Source organism: Nerophis ophidion, linkage group LG18, assembly GCF_033978795.1.
Source record: "Nerophis ophidion isolate RoL-2023_Sa linkage group LG18, RoL_Noph_v1.0, whole genome shotgun sequence".
NCBI classification, from domain to species: domain Eukaryota; kingdom Metazoa; phylum Chordata; class Actinopteri; order Syngnathiformes; family Syngnathidae; genus Nerophis; species Nerophis ophidion.
In genome coordinates, this window is record NC_084628.1 from 20,660,414 (window position 1) to 20,678,630 (window position 18,217).

Below are 18,217 nucleotides of genomic sequence, written 5' to 3' on the forward strand. Positions count from 1 at the left end.
AAAAATATGACTTTTTTTATCTTTGTGAAAACATTGGACACAGTGTGTTGTCAAGCTTATGAGATGCGATGCAAGTGTAAGCCACTGTGACACTATTGTTCTTTTTTTTTTTTTATAAATGTCTAATGATTATGTCAATGAGGGATTTTTAATCACTGCTATGCTGAAATTATAACTAATATTGATACTGTTGTTGATAATATTCATTTTTGTTTCACTACTTTTGGTTTGTTCTGTGTCGTGTTTGTGTCTCCTCGCAATTGCTCTGATTATTGCAGTTCTGAGTGTTGCTGGGTCAGGTTTGGTTTTGGAGTTGGATTGCACTGTTATGGTATTGCTGTGTATCGGTTTGTTGATTGATAAAAAAAAATAAAAATAAAGATGAAAATCCACCCCCCCAAAAAATCGCTTTTTAAAAAAATGTGAATCGTGAATCGTATTCGAATCTATTTTTTCCCACACCCCTAACATATACACATACTGTATATACATACACATATATGTGTATGTATATATATATGTAAATATATATACACACACACACACACACACACATATTTGAATGTTTATGTGTGTATATATAAATATACACACACACACATATATGTGTATGTTTATATGTGTGTGTGTAATTGTATATATATATATATATATATATATATATATATATATATATATATATATATATATATATATATATATATATATATGTATGTATCTACATATGTATGTATATACAATACAGGCCAAAGGTTTGGACACACCTTCTCATTAAACGAGTTTTCTTTATTTCCATGACTATTTACATTGTAGATTGTCACTGACGGCATCAAAACTATGAATGAACACATGTGGAGTTATGTACCTCAGAAAAAAAGGTGAAATAACTGAAAACATGTTTCATATTCTAGTTTCTTCAAAATAGCCACCCTTTACTCTGATTACTGCTTTGCACACGCTTGGCATTCTCTCACTAAGCTTCAAGAGGTAGTCACCTAAAATGGTTTTCACTTCACAGGTGTGCTTGAAGCTCATCGAGAGAATGCCAAGAGTGTGCAAAGCAGTAATCAGAGCAAAGGGTGGGTATTTTGAAGAAACTAAAATATAAAACATGTTTTCAGTTATTTCACCTATTTTTTTTGTTAATTCCATAATTGCACGTGTTCATTCATAGTTGTTAATGCCTTCAGTGACAATCTACAATGTAAATAGTCATGAAAATAAAGAAAACGCATTGAATGAGAAAGCGTGTCCAAACCTTTGGCCTGTACTCTATATCTGACCTGTACTCTATATCAGTGGTCCCCAACCACTGAGCTGCGGCCCGATACTGAGCCGCGGCGCGATTGGTACCGGGCCGCAGAAGAATTAAACATTTTTTTTTTTTTAATAAACATAAAAAACACAAGATACACTTACAATTAGTGCACCAACCCAAAAAACCTCCCTCTTTCATGACAAAAACCTCCCTTTTTCATGACAAAGAAAAAAGAAAAAAAACACAGCTAGTTACAGAAACCAGCATAACGCCAAAAAACCACAAAAAACAAACATGTTATATTTTCTAACAACTTGTTTAAAGCGGCGTGTCTGCCAGAGACATTGTTTGAATTATTCTACGGTTTGTGGCTGTTTGGGGTTAGCTTCAGCTTTAGCAACGCAGTCTAGCTTAGTTCAGAAGACGAAACAAAAATTTTAGCGCTTGTAAATTCGGCACCAGCATTTTGTGGTGCCAAACTTAATTAAGTAAATAAATATGTTTCATTAAATTATTTCAATAAAAATTGTTTCATTCAGTGTCTAGCGCAATTTCATCGGCGAGAGTTTTTTGGTCTGACTTCCTGTTCCTGTCAGCTCAGCCACCATCTTGTCCAGTGTTAAAAATTTTCTAAACCGTCATAATTTAATTTGCGTATGTATATATGTTCGGTGCCAATACTATTTTGCAAAGGCATTGTATGATTTTGGATTAAAAGTTTGTTGATTTATGAACCTATTTTGCACATGCGTCCCAACTGTGCTGAACAGGGCTTTTATTTGGTTTGCTTTGCTATTATTTTTTTCCATTCTATTTGCACCCTCACAGTGTTTTCGTAGTAGGCCTATGTATTCATTAAAACAAGGCAGAGGTTTATTCAACAAGTTTTGGCCACTGTAACATTACACACACACTTTGAATAGTAACACTGTGTTCCAATATAGGACAATAAAACACTGTACTTTAATCAAGTGATTCGTTGGCATACCACTAGATGGAGCCATAGTTTGAGAATCACTACAGAATCTGTTCTATACATGTATTCCTATTGAATTAGCTGACCATATTCTAAAATCCCAAAAAGACGACACAAGGCGGGCAGCACGGTCAAGGCAGGGACAACGTTAAAATTTGCCAATCCATCCATCCATTTTCTACCGCTTATTCCTTTTCGGGGTCGCGGGGGGCGCTGGCGCCTATCTCAGCTACAATCGGGCGGAAGGCGGGGTACACCCTGGACAAGTCGCCACCTCATCGCAGGGCCAACACAGATAGACAGACAACATTCACACTCACATTCACACACTAGGGCCAATTTAGTGTTGCCAATCAACCTATCCCCAGGTGCATGTCTTTGGAAGTGGGAGGAAGCCGGAGTACCCGGAGGGAACCCACGCATTCACGGGGAGAACATGCAAACTCCACACAGAAAGATCCCGAGCCTGGATTTGCCAATGATACTTGAAATTGCTTTATAAATAATATATTTATTTAAATAAAGCATTTTTTTCTCCTCTGTTGACAGCAGTGTTGGCGCTAGGAATTTTCAAAATGGGGTCCCATGGACCCCATCAAGTCATAAAAATGGGGTCCCAAGTACATTTTTTGGGGTCCCACTTTTTTGTAAGCGTTTTGAAAACAAATGATAAATGTATGCATTGTCTTGTTATATCTCACATTATATATTGTGTTTTGGAAAAAGATTGTCATAAACGTTAATTCATTAAAATAAATAGTATGAAAAGAAGACACATTTTTATGCATATGTAAATGTATTCAGTTATAAACATTCATTCACTTTCTTCTTTCCTTCATGGATCTAAACTTTTCCGCTGCTTGTAGTTGTTTCTATGTTTTTATTTATTAAGTTGAAGGTGTATTTATTTCAGTATAAAAGTGTAAAAAGTGTTTTGCTTCGGACCTGAAATGATGATAATGGTGTGCCAGGGCATTATTACATTTTATATTTAACGGTTAAATCTCTGGAGTCTACATCAACTTCAGATCTATTCCTCATTTCAAAATGTTCAACAGTTTGTTTTCCGCCCTTTTTTGTCAAACAAAACAATGTTTCTTTTATGGAAAACACACAAAATGTGCAAAATCTTCCACCAAAAATATTTTTTTTCCAAAGTGAAATGTTTGATGTGACATAATTGGGGTTGAGGTGGGGGGGTGTATGGGATAGCGGGTGTGTATGTTGTAGCATCCCGGAAGAGTTAGTGCTACAAGGGGTGAGGATGTTCTCCCGAAATGTGTTTGTCATTCTTGTTTGATGTGGGTTCACAGTGTGGCGCATATTTGTAACAGTGTTAAAGTTGTTTATGTGGCCACCCTCGGAGCGACCTGTATGGCTGTTGATCAAGTATGCCTTGATTAACGATCAACACACATCCTCGCTCTCTCGCTGTCTCTGCTCCTCCCTCACGAATGATGCTGCGTGCGCACACCTTCACAGTTTTTGTTTTTAACCCCCTCTTAACCCTGTATGTACAAACCCCATTTCCATATGAGTTGGGAAATTGTGTTAGATGTAAATATAAACGGAATACAATATTTTGCAAATCCTTTTCAACCCATATTCAATTGAATGCACTACAAAGATAAGATATATGATTTTCAGACTCAGAAACTTAAATTTATTTGCAAATAACTTAGAATTTCATGGCTGCAACACGTGCCAAAGTAGTTAGGAAAGGGCATGTTCATCAGTGTGTTACATCACCTTTTCTTTTAACAACACTCAATAAACGTTTGGGAACTGAGGAAACTAATTGTTGATGCTTTGACAGTGGAATTCTTTCCCATTCTTGTTTTATGTAGCGCTTCAGTCGTTCAACAGTCCGGGGTCTCCGCTGTCGTATTTTACGCTTCATAATGTGCCACACATTTTCGATGGGAGACAGGTCTGGACTGCAGGCAGGCCAGGAAAGTACCCGCACTCTTTTACTACAAAGCCACGCTGTTGTAAAACATGGCTTGGCATGGTCTTGCTGAAATAAACAGGGGCATCCATGATAACGTTGCTTGGATGACAACAAATGTTGCTCCAAAACCTGTGTGGACCTTTCAGCATTAATGGTGCCTTCACAGATGTGTAAGTTACCCATGCCTTGGGCACTAATACACCCCCATACCATCACAGATGCTGGCTTTCCAACTTTGCGCCTATAACAATCCGGATAGTTATTTTCCTCTTTGTTCCGGAGGACACCACGTCCACAGTTTCCAAATATGATTTGAAATGTGGACTCGTCAGACCACAGAATACTTTACCACTTTGCATCAGTCCATCTTAGATGAGCTCGGGCCCAACCAAGCCGGCGGCGTTTCAGATTACTGTTGATAAATGGGTTTGGCTTTGCATAGTAGAGTTTTAACTTGCACTTACAGATGTAGCGACCAACTGACAGTGGTTTTATGAAGTGTTCCGGAGCACATGTGGGGATATCCTTTACACACTGATCTCGGTTTTTGATGCAGTACCACCTGAGGGGTCAAAGGTCCGTAATATCATCGCTTACGTGCAGTGATTTCTCCAGATTCTCTGAACCTTTTAATGATTTCACGGACCGTAGATGGTAAAATCCCTAAATTCCTTGCAATAGCTCGTTGAGAAATGTTGTTCTAAAACTGTTCGACAATTTGCTTACAAATTGGTGACCCTCGCCCCATCCTTGTTTGTGAATTACTTAGCATTTCATGGAAGCTGCTTTTATACCCAATCATGGCACCCACCTGTTCCCAATTAGCTTGCACACCTGTGGGATATTCCAAAATAAGTGTTTGATGAGCATTTCTCAACTTTATCAGTATTTATTGCCACCTTTCCCAACTTCTTTGTCACGTATTGCTGGCTTCAAATTCTAAAGTTAATGATTATTTGCAAAAAAAAATGTTTATCAGTTTGAACATCAAATATGTTGTCTTTGTAGTATAGTCAACTGAATATGGGTTGAAAACAATTTGCAAATCATTGTATTCCGTTTATATTTACATCAAACACTATTTCCCAACTCAAATGGAAACGGGGTTTGTACATTGAAAATACAGGCAACCCTGACTTAAAACGACGGACATATGGAGGCATTTGACAAACCCCGCCCGGACACCCCCGACAGCCCTGCAAAAGAGGACATATCCGGGGAAAAGAGGACGTATGGTCAGTCTATATTAACTATGCTAATTATAATATAACTACATGATTATGTACATTCTATAGTTCTCGAGGTACTATTTGGTACTAAGTTTTGTGCCATGAATGAACCTAATGAATCCACTTTGACATTGTTGAACACGAGTATTAATGTCTGTAGTTTTCTACTCTCTCTGCTATGTTGTCGGAGTCAGTGCTTGATGCCCAACCCTTTTTTTTCATAGAGCATATATAAGTCAATCATAACCAACAGCATGTTTAGCTGATGCATTCAATTTTCAATCCAAAATAAATTCCCCAAAGACGTATTTTTCTCATAAAAAAACTCTTCTGAAAGACAAATGTGTAGAAATGTTGGAATTTTACGACGATTAATATAAACAATATTATATACCTCCTCGACCGCCGTCAGCGAGTAGGCGTGTCTGAACATGATTCCCAGCTCATTCTTGCTCTCCAGAGGACCCTGCGGGCAAATGCGTCCATTCAAAATATTTACAGGAAAGCGTTGAGTCATCACGAAGAAGAAATGAGTATTCAGATTTAAATGGTGGGATTAAACGTGACCAAACAGGTTCTCCTCTTCCTTACGAGCGTGTTGGCGCAGTTTATGAGCGCTCCTTTGGCCAGCATCTGTCTGACCAACACTGGAAGATCTCTGGGCAGCAAAGACACATTTAAAACCTCGGCCACACCCCCCGTCATGTCCACCATCGCCTCGTGAGGGAATCCCATGTCCAGAGCTCGATAGCCTCCTTTCAACCTGGCACAAACACACACACACACGCACGCACGCACGCACGCACGAACACCTATCATTAGTCATTAGTCAAATATCTTCAATGTAACAGGAGCACACTGTTGCTTTTTAGTACTAACGACAAAAAATCCAGTCAATGATCCTCCATATGAAAGGAGCACTGTGCTGTTTTTCAGGACCTACTGTGTAGTTTTTAGGTACTGTATTTGTTGCAGATGTTCAATGTAAAAAAAAAAGACCCTGTCGTTTTTTTTATGACCTATTGCAGACGGTCAAAGATCATCTTAATGAGAAGAACACACTGTTGTTTTTGAAGGCCTACTACAAAAATATATTAAAAGGTCCTCTAAGTGCTCTGCTGTTTTTAGGAATCTACTGCCAATCGTTAGTCAAATATCTTCAATATAACAGAAGCACACTGTTGTGTTTTAGTACTAACTACAAAACATCTAGTCAAAGATCCTCCATATGAAAGGAGCACTGTGCTGTTTTTCAGGACCTACTCTGCAGTTTTTAGGTACTGTATTTGTTGCAGATGTTCAATGTAAAAAAAAAGACCCTGTCGTTTTTTTTATGACCTATTGCAGACGGTCAAAGATCATCTTAATGAGAAGAGCACACTGTTGTTTTTGAAGGCCTACTACAAAAATACATTAAAAGGTCCTCTAAGTGCTCTGCTGTTTTTAGGAATCTACTGCCAATCGTTAGTCAAATATCTTCAATATAACAGAAGCACACTGTTGTGTTTTAGTACTAACTACAAAACATCTAGTCAAAGATCCTCCATATGAAAGGAGCACTGTGCTGTTTTTCAGGATCTACTCTGCAGTTTTTAGGTACTGTATTTGTTGCACATCTTCAATATTAAAAAAATACATGTTTTTTAATGACATATTGCAGATGGTCAAAGATCCTCTTTATGAGAATAGCATACTGTTGTTTTTGAGAAACTACTACAAAAAAGACATTAAGAGTTCCCCTAGGTGTTCTGCTGTTTTTAGGAATCTACTCTCAATCATTAGCCAAAGATCCTCAATAAAACAACAGCTTTTTAGTACCAACTACAAAACATTCAGTCAAAGATCCTCTATATGACAGGAGCACTGTGCTGTTTTTGAGGACCTACAACAAACACGCTAGTCAAAGATCATTTTAAAATGACAGGAGCACTCTGCTGTTTTTAGGTATGTTCTGCAAAAACGATAGTCAAAGATCCTGTATATGACAATTGTCAAAGCGTGGACTCTGGGGTTTGTTTTTCCGGAAGGCAAAGGAAAGTTGGCACGAGCAAGACGTGAATGTAAGTACATATTTTATTTTTACACTATAACTACAAAAAAGAAGCAAACAAAAGGCGCGCTCAATGACGGAGAACAAACTTGACTAATGAAAACAAAACGAGCACAAAGGCAGAACTATGGACAAAAAACAAAAGACACTAACTGAGGCATCAAACAAACCAAATAACTTACGTGGCATGGGCAGGAGGGAAACTATGGACAGTATGAAGCAGAGTGAAGGTAACGTGGCATGACGTGAATAGAAGTAAAGTCGCCAGGCTGACTCCCTGGCAACTTTCGGTTTAAATAATAGACATGATTAGTGAAAACAGGTGTGCGAGTGCAAAACGTGAGACAGGTGCGTGACATGAGGACACGTGAAAACTAATGGGTTGCTACAGTGACAAAACAAACAAGGAAGTGCAAAAACCAGTGTCCAAAAAAACAAACAGAACATGACTATAACAAAACATGATCACACAGACATGACAACAGTAGCACTCTGCTGTTTTTCAGGACCTACTAAAAAAAGGCTTGTCAAAGATCTTCTATACGACAAGAGTGATCTGCAGTTTTAAATATTTACTGCAAATTCCTGGTCAAAGATCTTCAATATAGCCGTTTTTCAGGACCTACTACAAAAAGCTAGTCAAAAATTATTTTTACAGGAACTTCGACAAAAAAATCTTGACACGAGTGCTCTGCAGTTTTAAAGGGGTGTTGCAAATTCCTTGTCAAAGATCTTCAATATGATTATTTTTAAGGAACTACTACAAAAACACTAGTCAAAGACCCTTATATGACTGGAGCACTCTGCTGTTTTTTTTAAAATTTACTGCAAATATGATTGCCAAAGATCCTGTATATGACAGGATTGTGTTGTTTTTTAAGACATACTACAAAAAGCTAGCAAAGATTCTCTAAATGACAGGAGTGCTCTGGTGTTTTTAGGTACCTGCCGCAATGAAGCTAGTCAAAGATCCACTAATTTACTGGAGCTCTTTGCTGTTTTTAGGAATCTATTGTAAAAATGATGATCAAATATCTTACATATGACATGAGTGCTATGCAGCTTTTAAGTATGTGCTACAAATTCCTAATAAAAAATCTTCAATATAGCTGTTGTACAGGGCCTACAAAATGTTAATCAAAGATCCTTTACATATAACAGGAGCACTCTGCTGTTTTTAGGAATCTAGTGTTAGAAAAGGTAGTCAAAGATAGAATCAGGGCACTCTTCTGATTTTAGGAATTTACTGTAAAAAAGCTATTCAAAGATCCTTTATAGAACCAGAGCGTTGTGCTGTTTTTAGAAATCCATCCATCCATCCATTTTTCTACCGCTTATTCCCTTTTGGGGTCGCAGGGGGTGCTGGCCCCTATCTCAGCTACAGTCGGGCGGAAGGCGGGGTACACCCTGGACAAGTCGCCACCTCATCGCAGGGCCAACACAGACAGACAGACAACATTCACACTCACATTCACACACTAGGGCCAATTTAGTGTTGCCAATCAACTTATCCCCAGGTGCATGTCTTTGGAAGTGGGAGGAAGCCGGAGTACCCGGAGGGAACCCAGGCATTCACGGGAAGAACATACAAACTCCACACAGTAAGATCCCAAGCCTGGATTTGAACCCAGGACTGCAGGACCTTCGTATTGTGAGGCAGACGCACTAACCCCTCTCCCACCGTGAAGCCGTTTTAAGGAATCTACTGCAAAAATGATATTCAGAGATCCTGTATATGACATAAGCATTGTGATGTTATTCAGGACCTTCTACAAAAAAGCTTGTCAAACATCCTCTATGCGACAAAAATGCGCTGCAGTTTTTAAGTTTGTGCTGCAAATTCCGAGTTAAAGATCTTCACTATAATTTTTTTCCAGGAATTACTACAAAAACGTGAGTCAAAGATCCCTATTTGACCGTAGTACTCTGCTGTTTTTAAAAATCAACTCTGATAATCAAAGATCCGGTATATTATGTTCTGTGTTGTTTTTTAAGACCTACTACAAAAAAGCTTACGAAGATCGTCAACATGACAGGAGTGCTCTGTTGTTTTTGGGTACCTGCTTCAAAGAAGCTAGTCAAAGATCCACTATATCACTTTGCTGTTTTTCAAAATCTATTGTAAAAAGGCTAGTCAAGGATTCTCTATATGACCAAAGTGTTCTGCAGTTTTTGGGTACTCGCTACCAAGAAGCTAGTCAATGATCCACTTTATCACTGGAAACCTTTGCTGTTTTTAGGAATTTATTGTAAAAAAGCTAGTCAAAGATTCTCTAAATGAAAGAAGTGTTTTAGGTACCTGCTGCAAAAAGGCTAGTCAAAGATCCACTATATCACTGGAGACCTTTGCTGTTTTTTAGGAATTGATTGTAAAAAAGCGAGCCAAAGAGTCAACCTTTACCACTCAGAGCCATTTTGACCCGTTTCACAAAATAAAGAAGACAACGGGAGCCACAACCATTCTCGCGAATATCTGCTGGTGGTCATCCAGACAACAATAATAAGGGCGTGATATGAAGCAATTGTCTTAGATGCCTTCTACGACATATACAAATTGCTTGGTAGTCCTGCAAAATGTTGTATGTGGCTTCCGCAGATACACGTACACAACTGCAAGGCATACTGGGTGATATAGTTTACACTGACGGTTGTGATATAAACAACTTTAACACTCTTACTAATATGCACCACACTGTGAACCCACACCAAACAAGAATGGCAAACACATTTCGGGAGAACATCCTCACAATTAATAATATACGCATAGTATGCAAATATAAAAAAGCTTGTTGTGAAAAAAAAGAGTTGGAATTTCACAAAAAAGGTCACAATTTCACAACAAAAACTTGGAATTTTGGCAGAAGTATAACAAAAGTCGTCATTTTACTTAATGCTAGTCAAAATTTTACAAGAAAAACTCAACATTTGTGCAACATTGTCATAACAGTTTGAATTTTACTCAATAGCAGTCGCAGTTTTACAAGAAAAAGCTTAAAGTTTTGGCAATTTTATGAAAATAGTCGTAATTTTACTCGACAAAAGTCACATTTTTATAAGAAAAATTTAAAATTTTGGCAATATTATATTAACAATCGGAATTTTACTCATAAAAATTATGACGGAAGTCATCATTTTACTCAAAAAATGTCACTACTTTACAGGAACGACAAAAAACTTGGCAACATTGTGATAAAAGTCAGAATTTTATAAGACAATTGTCGCCATTTTGCATTAAAAAGTAATCATTTTACATTAAAAAGGTAATCATTTTATGAGAAATATTGCAATATTACGGAAACAGAAAGAATACCGTATTTCCTTGAATTGCAGCGGGGCACTAATTAATTTAAAACCTCTTCTCACTCCTGCGCTTACCAAAGGCATGCGGTAAAAGTAAGCATGCGCTAATTATTCTAAAACCTCTTCTCACTCCAGCACTTACCAAAGGTATGCAGTAAAAATGTGAGTGTGATGTAAGCTTGGACCTTAAATCCTACTGAATAGCTCTTAATCTTCTTCCCTTTATGCGATTTCAAATTACCTGTATTGAAATCAGCCACCTCCATTTTGAAAATGATGACAGGGGAAGTGTCACTCGTGACGTCACGAGTTTGACCCGGCGGTAATACTAAGCATGTGCTAATTATTTTGGGAAGCGAGTTTGACCCGGCAGTAATTCAAGGCAGGCGCATACTATATGCCCTGCGGCAATTCAAGGAAATACGGTATGTGAAAGTGTTTCCAATTTTATGAGAAAGAAGTCGACACATTGTGAGAAAAACACTGCTTTTAGTTTATGTTTTTTTTAATTATTTGTTTGTAATTGGTTCTTGATCTTAATTTTTTTACTTCAAGTTATTACATTATGTCTCTATATACATGTTTATTTATTTTTTTTAGATTAATTTTGGCAAAAGCGGGGGCATTTCAATTTCTTACACACACGTTATTACAAATGTTGGCCAGAGGGGGAGCACTTCAGATGTTTACACACACTTGTTATTTCATATTGTGACCAGAGGGGAAGCACTTTAAAAACAGACACAAAGTCAATTAGAAAAATCCCTCCTTTTTGGTATCACCCTAATTTTGATAGATTTCACCACCAGGGGTGAAAATTAGTTCCATATTTTTTGTTTTTTCTAATGTGCGTAAGGCAGATGACAAACGAGTGTGCCGCACTTTGGGCAACCCAGCTGTAGAAGCTAACTGTTAATGGCTACTGTAGTCTTAGTACCGTAGTGTATTTGTTCATCCTATGGTCACATATGGGACGCGGGTTGTCTTACGTCAGCACCACAAGTCTTTAGCTGCTTTCTTTCTTTACCATATATTGCTGCCTTTGCACCTGTCAATGTTTACTTTTGTATGCACATTAAATCAGAAAATAAATCCTGACTTTGGAGCAATGTTCACAGACTGTAGTATTTTGCTCTCCATTAGATGAAATGGTTTTCCCTATTGGGACCATGATTTCGGTCCTAATTTGTTCATATAGAAGGTACTTTTTCCTTGTTGATGTCTCAAGAAGGCTAGAAATACAAGAACACACAAAAACATACGCGCGCACACACAAGGGCCTCACTTGGCGTAGGCTTTCTCCAGCAGAGAGCTCCAAAACTCGTGCTTTTGTGGCGAGCTGAGGAAGATCAGGTCGTTGTTGCAGGTGGGCAGCAGGTCGTCAATGCGCACTTCCTCCCACTGACCGTACTGCCAGAACTACACAGCAGGAGGATGCGGAACAGGACGTTAGTGAGTCGTGTGTTTGGGTGACGCTTCAGCTCAAAGGACGGGCGTCGACGGAGCATGCAATGTACATGAAAACAGGTTCTGCTAAAGACGGCCACCTGTTAGAATAATTATATTTTATCACACAACTCTTATGCTTAAGGGCCATTGCTATAGTTATCAATTGTGCTGAAATTGCATTTTTCTTTGTCTGTGCAAAACTGGCAATCCAAAAGATTGCAAGCCAGTCTCGTATCAAAATCGGCCAGCTGAGTGCCAAGGCCCAACATTGAGTACCGTGACGCTGACAGAGCAGAGACATGGCGATATCACGACTGTTAGCACATTTGCATTTTTGTATAATCATATATTGTGTCTAACTGGAGCTGTGGAGATAACCCCTTTCCCTCAGCGACAGCTTCAGTGATGTAACAAGGGACCTCCCAAATAAATAGAGGAAGTATGTGGGCTGGACTTTTAGAGCGTAGTTTGGATCTGTAACTAGAGTACTGCCCAGATAACGTCTCTCCTTATATGAGTCAAATTTAACTCTGTCTCTGCATGATTCCTTGCTTCTTGTCTGTTTAATAGATGTCATCAGTTTGAACCTGACTTCAAAAGATGGCCACCTGAGATCATACAAGTTTGTGCGTGTTGTGAACTTCCTGTGAGGATGGTACGATCAAAGAGTCTTCTTATGGCTGACATATTTTCTAAAATGGCGCTCACCCTGAAGACGAAGCAGCCCTTGTACCCATCCAGGAAGGTCTGTCCCGGTGGTACCACCTTGTCCAGCAGAGGTTTGTGCACGGCCAGAGAGGCGATGGCCGACAGCAACCAGCAGTCGCCTAAGGAAGAACAGGAAGTTGTCCACAATTATATTTGGAGAACGTTGCACTTTTTAAAAAAAACACAACCTCAAACACACCAAAAAACAATCTTTGAGGGGTTTTATACCGAACAAAAGTACTGGGACAATACAGGAAGTAAAACGTGACTGTCAAAGATTTGTATTATTATTCGGAATTTAGCAGCTCAAGTGCTGAAAGATACAACCATCCAGATACGAGCGAACCACACAAGTCACTGTTTTATGTAGAGATGTCTGATAATGGCTTTTTTGCCGATATCCGATATTCCGTTATTGTCCAACTCTTAATTACCGATTCCGATATCAACCGATACCGATATATACAGTTGTGGAATTTACACATTATTATTCCTAATTTTGTTGTATTGCCCCGCTGGATGCATTAAACAATGTAACAAGGTTTTCCAAAATAAATCAACTCAAGTTATGGAAAAAAATGCCAACATGGCACTGCCATATTTATTATTGAAGTCACAAAGTGCATTTTTTTAACATGCCTCAAAGCAGCAGCTTGGAATTTGGGACATGGTCTCCCTAAGAGAGCATGAGGAGGTTGAGGTGGGCGGGGTTGGGGGGGAGGGTTGAGGTGGGGGGTAGGGGGTAGCGTGGGTGTATATTGTAGCGTCCCGGAAGAGCTAGTGCTGCAAGAGGTTCTGGGTATTTGTTCTGTTGTGTTTATGTTGTGTTACGGTGCGGATGTTCTCCCGAAATGTGTTTTTCATTATTGTTTGGTGTGGTTTCACAGTGTGGCGCATATTTGTAACAGTGTTAAAGTTGTTTATACGGCCAACCTCAGTGTGAGCTTTATGGCTGTTGACCAAGTAGGCCTTGCATTCACTTGTGTGTGTGAAAAGCCGTAGATATTACGTGATGGGGCTGCACGCAAAGGCAGTGCCTTTAAGGTTTATTGGCGCTTTGTACCTCTCCCTACGTCCGTGTACATATTGGCGTTTTAAAAAGTAATACATTTTACCTTTTTGAAACCAATACAGATAATTTACCACATTACATTTTAAAGCATTTATCAGCCGATAATATCGGCAGTCCGATATTATCGGACATCTCTAATTTATATAGCGCTTTTCTGGACCAGACTGACGGAAAACCAGCACTGGCCATTCATTCACATTGATACAGTCTACTGGTGCGAACAGCATCTGGAACCCTTGCTCAACCGTTTGAGCCAAATGAGCAAAATACTGTAAAGGTTACACATGATCATGACTGTGCCTTTGACTACGTTACATACTTCCTTACTGTATAACACATTGTCAGGGAAGGTATTTAAGAGGCACAGGTGTCGAACTCAGGGTCCGAGGGCCAGATCTCCCCACTGTTTAATTTTAAGTGGCCTAAATCAGTGGTTCTCAAACTTTTTTCAGTGATGTACCCCTTGTGAAATTTTTTTTAATTCAAGTACCCCCTAATCAGAGCAAAGCATTTTTGGTTGAAAAAAAGAGATAAAGAAGTAAAATACAGCACTATGTCATCAGTTTCTGATTTATTAAATTGTATAACAGTGTAACATATTACTCATTTGTAGTGGTCTTTCTTGAACTATTTGGAAAAAAATATATAAAAATAACTAAAAACTTGTTGAAAAATTAAAAAAAAGTATTCAATTATAAATAAAGAATTCTACACATAGAAGTAATCATCAACTTAAAGTGCCCTCTTTGGGGATTGTAATAAAGATCCATCTGGATTCTTCAACTTTATTCAAAACATTTCTTCACAAAAAAAGAAGTCTTTAACATCAATATTTATGGAAAATGTCCACAAAAAATCTAGCTGTCAACACTGAATATTGCATTGTTGCATTTTTTTTCACAGTTTATGAACTTACATTCATATTTTGTTGAAGTATTATTCAATAAATATTTTTATAAAGGATTTTTGAATAGTTGCTATTTTCAGAATATTTAAAAAAAAATCACCCGTACCCCTTGGCATAAATAACACAGTTGCCCTTTAACACACCTAAAGACACACCCTTTGAATCCGTCTTTTTACGGATAATCTTAAACTCTTATGGGTCTGTTTTTATTATTTTATTGTGTTGTTTTCTATCTCAGTTATTAATATAACTACTATTATTCTCTCAGTGTTATGATTGTATTCATTTATTAATTTAATATATATATATACACACACACATATATATATATATATATATATATACATATATATATATATATATATTTGTGTGTGTGTAGGAAAAATCACAAGACTACTTCATCTCTACAGAACTGTTTCATGGGGGGTTCCCTCAATCGTCAGGAGATTTTATTTCCTGATTTTAAATCTCCTGACCATTGAGGGAACCCCTCATGAAACAGTTCTGTAGAGATGAAGTAGTCTTGTGATTTTTACCACACACACATACAGTATATTGCGCTCTACCACGGTATCAAGCACTATTCTCTGGATAATCTAATTAAGACACATACACACATTATATATATATATATATATATATATATATATATATATATCCATCCATTTTCTACCGCTCATTCCCTTTGGGGTCGCGGGGGGCGCTGGTGCCTATCTCAGCTACAATCGGGCGGAAGGCGGGTTACACCCTGGACAAGTCGTCATCTCATCGCAGGGCTATACACACACACACATACATACATATACATACATACATACATACATACATACATATATATATATATATATATATATATATATATATATTGATATATATATATATATATATATATATATATATATATTGATATATATATATATATATATATATATATATTGATATATATATATATATATATATATATATTGATATATATATATATATATTGATATATATATATATATATATATATATACCCACTTTTTTTTTCCTTACATATATTTTATCACATGGAGTTATTCTCCAGTGTAGACACATTCTGAGGCGTTTTTCTTCAAATCTTCAGTGCCATGCCATGTTTGGTTTTTCCTGTGTTATTGTCAATATGTCATGATCCGTGGTCCTGATCATGTTTTGTTTCAGTTATGTTCTGTTAGTTGTGGACTCCCTTAGTTCCTGTTTTGTGCACCCTTGCTTGTTTTGGTTGCCATGACGGCAGATTACACTCACCTGCCTCTAGGTTAGTGTTACGGACGCTCACTTGTTGCCGGGGAACTAATCAGAGAGCTATTTAGTCCATGCCCTGGCTTCACTCGGCCTGGTGGTCTTGTTTGCTCCCATGCAACAAGTTACGCTCTTGTTTACGCTCCTAGTCTGTATTTTGGTACTAGCATCTTTAGGCAACCCTTTAAAAGACGACCTCCGGCAATCATAATGCCCCCACGCACGCAACAGAATAGTGCTGTGTGTGTGTGTGTGTGTGTGTTTGGGAGCGTATGTTTGATTCCCTTCTATGTTTTTGGGTACAGCACTTTTTGCTTGCCACTTGCCCGTGTATGAGATAAATAAATAAAGTTTGATTTGATATGCAGCTGGTCTGCCAGAGAATAAGAAGACATATATAATACGGGTAATATAGCGGATACTGGAGTATTCAGACACCCCTAGATTGTCTTTTATTTTTTTAAAGGGAAATGCGACAAATTTGGTGACTCTTCCCAGGCTATTTGGGAACTTTTGGGTACTCTAGGATGAAAGCATGTATTGCTCTTCTCAACGAGCAGCGGTGTCCCCATCTAAAAAAAATCCTTTACAGGCAGCACTGTATTGCTTGTGAAGTCTAAACCCCCCCCCCCCCCCTCTCAGAAAAAAGCAGAATAGATTCTGATTCTAATGAATGTAATAATTGTTAATATTTGATGTATTATTTAGTATTTTGTTTACTTGCCACACGCCAGTCAAAACTTACTGAGTTTCCCTTGGCGGATGTCGAGGCGTGACGCTCCATCTACGGTAAAGTGAGGCGTCCTGCACAGCTCCTAATAGAAACAAAAAGAAGGCGGGAGAAGGAGAGATGTTTTTATTTGGTTAGAACGGGGGTCACCAACCCACGGTTCTAGAGCCACATGCGGCTCTTTAGCAGGAGCCCTGGTGACTCCATGGAGCTTTTTCAAAAATGTATGGAAATGGAAAAAAATGGGGTGAAAAATTTGTTTTTGTTGTATTATGGTTTCTGTAAGAGGACAAACACGACACAAATCTTCCTAATTTTTATAAAGCCCACTGTTTAATATATTTGTGTTTATGCTTCACTGATGCGCCGTTTTGTCCTACTAATTTCAGCGGCCCTTGAACTCACCGTTGTGTGGACTGTGACTCAACAGGGTATTTACATTTACAACTTTCTCCGCAATTCCACAGTGTTTTATGCCACTCCTTCTTTGTCTCATTTTGTCCACCAAACGTTTTATGCTGTGCGTGAATGCACAAACGTGAGCTTTGTTGATGATATTGACTTGTGTAGAGTGCTAATCAGGCATATTTGGTCAGCTAATCGATGCTAACATGCTATTAAGGCTAGCTGTATGTACAAGTTGCATCATTATGCCTCGTTTGAAGGTATATTTGAGCTCATTTAAGTTCTTTCAGTTATGTCCCCTGTATATTTAGCTTATTTTTCCAAGTTTCATGACACATTATCTGTATGTAATATTGGCTACATTTCTGATAGTTGTTTGTGTGCCATGTTGTCCCAGACCACAGAAAACGTTAACCAGTTTGCAGAGATTCTAATAAATCCATTAGAAGAAGACAGCCTGCCGTTTTCTACATCTATACCTTTGGCCATTCTAAGACAGTCATTTCCAGGAAACATCTCACATTCTGAGAAGTTTTACTAATGTTTTCCAATGTTGAAAAAAATGTGTAGAAAAAAATATATTACATTTCAACATTTCTGTAAACCAATATTTGCGTCAGCCTGCGACACATAGTCATTTTGATAGTAGGCTAATATAACTAATATAGACAATTACATCATGTGTTGCCTTCATCATAACACTTATATAAGTATTTACATTTTTTGCGGCTCCGGACCAATTACTCTTTTGTAGTTTTGGTCCAATATGGCCCTTTCAACATTTTGGATTGCCAGCCTCCGGGTTAGAATATTCAAAAATAGTCTTTGGAATATTGTTTGTTTTTGTTGTTGAGGCTTTGCTCTGCCTGGGAAAAGACTGTTGTTGCTGTACAAGTATTTCTGGTATTATGCAGAAAAC

The 18,217-nt window shown here is 38.0% G+C and overlaps 1 protein-coding gene across 2 annotated transcripts in view; it reads right to left on the bottom strand.

The window, feature by feature from the left end:
• Positions 1 to 18,217, bottom strand: part of zgc:85932 (uncharacterized protein LOC405875 homolog) — a 55,978-nt gene that overhangs the window by 27,225 nt on the left and 10,536 nt on the right. For both annotated transcript variants that reach the window (XM_061877538.1, XM_061877537.1), the window contains exons 2-6: positions 16,909 to 16,978; positions 12,922 to 13,040; positions 12,050 to 12,183; positions 6,006 to 6,177; positions 5,809 to 5,880 (exon numbers count right to left, since the gene is read on the bottom strand). In XM_061877538.1, coding sequence (XP_061733522.1) covers positions 5,809 to 5,880; positions 6,006 to 6,177; positions 12,050 to 12,183; positions 12,922 to 13,040; positions 16,909 to 16,978 — 567 coding nt within the window. The remainder of the gene's footprint in view (positions 1 to 5,808; positions 5,881 to 6,005; positions 6,178 to 12,049; positions 12,184 to 12,921; positions 13,041 to 16,908; positions 16,979 to 18,217) is intronic.